Source organism: Lactuca saligna, chromosome 1, assembly GCF_052625555.1.
Source record: "Lactuca saligna cultivar CGN05327 chromosome 1, ASM5262555v1, whole genome shotgun sequence".
Taxonomy (NCBI): domain Eukaryota; kingdom Viridiplantae; phylum Streptophyta; class Magnoliopsida; order Asterales; family Asteraceae; genus Lactuca; species Lactuca saligna.
In genome coordinates, this window is record NC_136417.1 from 12,766,622 (window position 1) to 12,769,339 (window position 2,718).

The 2,718-nt window shown below is 40.6% G+C and overlaps 1 protein-coding gene across 1 annotated transcript; it reads right to left on the reverse strand.

Annotated features, from left to right (window-relative positions):
• Positions 1-447: 447 nt before the first annotated feature.
• On the reverse strand, positions 448-2,232 carry LOC145048279 (6,7,8-trihydroxycoumarin synthase-like). Its single transcript, XM_078996737.1, has 2 exons — positions 1,312-2,232; positions 448-1,233 (listed from the first exon to the last, which is right to left on the reverse strand). Exons 1-2 carry the CDS (start codon positions 2,221-2,223, stop codon positions 607-609), a joined length of 1,539 nt encoding a protein of 512 aa, XP_078852863.1. The 5' UTR covers positions 2,224-2,232; the 3' UTR covers positions 448-606.
• Positions 2,233-2,718: the final 486 nt, after the last annotated feature.

Genomic DNA, 2,718 nt, shown 5'->3' on the forward strand with positions numbered 1-2,718 from the left:
AAATAGCACCCTTTTTCTCATTTCCCACCGTTGGATGAAAAACAAATCGAACGGACAGAGTTCACTTGATGCGGATCTACACTGTAGCAGCATTAGCGGCGACAACCGCTATTAGCGGCAACATGTAACGCATCAATTACATGTCGCCGCTAATGCTCCCTTTCTTGTAGTGCCACCACAGTCATTTTCTACCATTTAAAAGTCAATGTAGTTAATGTGTATGTATATATGATTTGTTTGTTTAATATATACTATGATCTATGATCAATGTGGTTTAATATCATCTATGTATACCGGAACAACAAACACTGCAGAAGTAACAACTACGCTTCTTTTTCTTCAGATATGGTTCGTAAGCTTTATATACAAATTTTAGAGTAGTATTTGATTGACCTTTTTCCTCCAAATCACGAATTTGTAGCTCATCACAACTTTTTGTCGATCAGTTTTATTTTTACATATATTGCATGTTCCTACAAATCAAACATTCAATTGCACCTGTGAAATTTAAATTGACGAGACGACTAAGAAAGACTCGGAACTTGCGACAACGATTCACCGTAAAAGGTCACACAGTCACACGAGACCAGCAATGATCAAATCCAGTCAATTCTCGCAGCAGCCATGAACATGATCGTAAACTTTAGCCACCAATCGAAGCGCATCCTTCTTATGTGAAACAGTTCCAACTGTTGCAAAAGTAGTAATCTCCTTCGTCCCCTCCGGCACTTCCCAATCAAACGAGTAAACAAGATTCGATAGAACCAGCTCCACCATCACAGCTCCCATCGTCATCCCCGGACACCCTCTCCGACCAGAACCAAACGGAATCAACTCAAAATCATTTCCTTTGTAATCAACGCTACTTCCCATGAACCTCTCTGGGTCGAACTCTTCGGGTCTTTCCCAACATTTCGGGTCTCTCCCCACTGCCCAAGCGTTCACGTACACCAGAGTCTTCTTTGGTATCTCGTATCCATCTAGAATACATCGATCTCTCGATTCACGTGGGACCAAAAGGGGTGCAACTGGGTACAATCTATATGTCTCTTTGATTACTGCTTTCAGATAGTTGAGCTTATAAAGATCATCTTCATGTACTTTCCCTTTTTCCCCGATTGCATTCCTCACTTCTTGTTGAACTTTCTTTAAGCATTCAGGGTTCTTGATCAGCAAAGTCATCGTCCACACTACTACCGCAGCGCCAGTTTCTGTCCCACCTATCAAGATATTCTGAAAAATTCAAACACAGTTAATACTAGAAAATTGGGTATTAGATGTTTAAAACGATTAGAGGATTGAATTACGCACCATGAGCACAGCTTTGATGTTATCAAAGGTTAGATCCATGGAGGAATCTGAGTTTTGTTTGAGTTTTAGTAAGATATCAACCATATCTTCTTGCATTTCATTTGGCCTGTTTCGATTTAGATGCTCATCGATGAGATTTTGATAGCACTCATCCATGTCTTTGAAATTCTTTTCGAGTCTAGACATGCTTCCATTCAGTTTATCAAGCCACCCCATGAATGGAAAATAATCTCTATAATAAAAGTTAACAAGCAAAGCTTGACACTCTAGCAAAAGCTCATGAAATCGTCTCACTTCTTTCTGTTCATCATCGTAAACATATGGCCTCTTCCCAAAAGCTACCCTATAAACAATATTACTCATCAGAATCATCACAATTTCACTTAAATTGATCACTTCTTGTTTGATCGAAATTCGATTCTTAATAGTATCAATCATAGTGAATACTTCGTCTTCACGAACAAAACAAAACGAATTCACTTGTTTCAAAGAGAACAAATGAACGTTACAAATCTTTCTCATTTCTCTCCAATACTCATTGTAAGGTGACCAAGCTACATCTTTATTGTTGTACGAGATCTTTTTCGTGCCTGTGAACAGAGGCCTCGTGCAGAAAACCAAATCTTCGATTTTCAAGACTTGTTTCGCCATTTCAGCAGAGGAAACAACGAGGGTCTGGATGAGACCAAGGCGCAGGGACATTAAAGGGCCATAACGTTTGGAGAGACGCCATAGGTGGTCTGATAGGTTAGAGGTGTCGAGCTGGTGCAGGTTTCCGATTATAGGAAGTCCGGGAGGTCCTGGTGGCAGACGGTGGACAGTTTTGGAAAGAAAGCTTGTAAGTTTGTATAGAATGATGAGGAAGAAAGCAGGGAGAAGTAACAGCGTGATTAAAACTGACACCACTTCCATATCTATTTGTTGAAGATAAGGTCGAAGTGAGGAAGGCTGCATGTATATATCTTTATTTATATAGTACTTCTCTCCCTCGATAATGCAATAATCATGAACAAAATGATGGGTGAAGTTTTGACTTGGTGGTTGCGGGGGACATCAGCAGGAGATAGAATGTCATGCATGCCTGCTTTCATGGAACTGAAGGCAGTGAAGTAGCCAGCTGTGGCATGTGTGATCATACGTGTTTAACTTCAAGCGTCGTTTGATCTGTTTCTTTTTAGTACGTCAAAAATCAGAAGTCAAACCCCCCATATATATCCGTTTCCGCCATCAGTGAACCTCTATATTCGGAACGACAATCAACGGGTACACCGCACATAATCAACAATGGCGGTTCCTTCTGTGAGGTTGGTTTTTCAGAGCATTAATTTATAATGAAAGCCATGGCCGGATCCCAGGCCCCCCAGGTATTTAGCGTCATAATGCGGTAGACTGAGTCTTTGAGTTGAG

Bases quoted from the DNA above. Each gene is read 5' to 3' on its own strand.
- LOC145048279 (XM_078996737.1), bottom strand. From the start codon at position 2,223: ATGGAAGTGGTGTCAGTTTTAATCACGCTGTTACTTCTCCCTGCTTTC. The intron at 1,234-1,311 runs GTGCGTAATTCA...TGAATTTTTCAG, and splicing joins ACATCAAAGCTGTGCTCATG to AATATCTTGATAGGTGGGAC.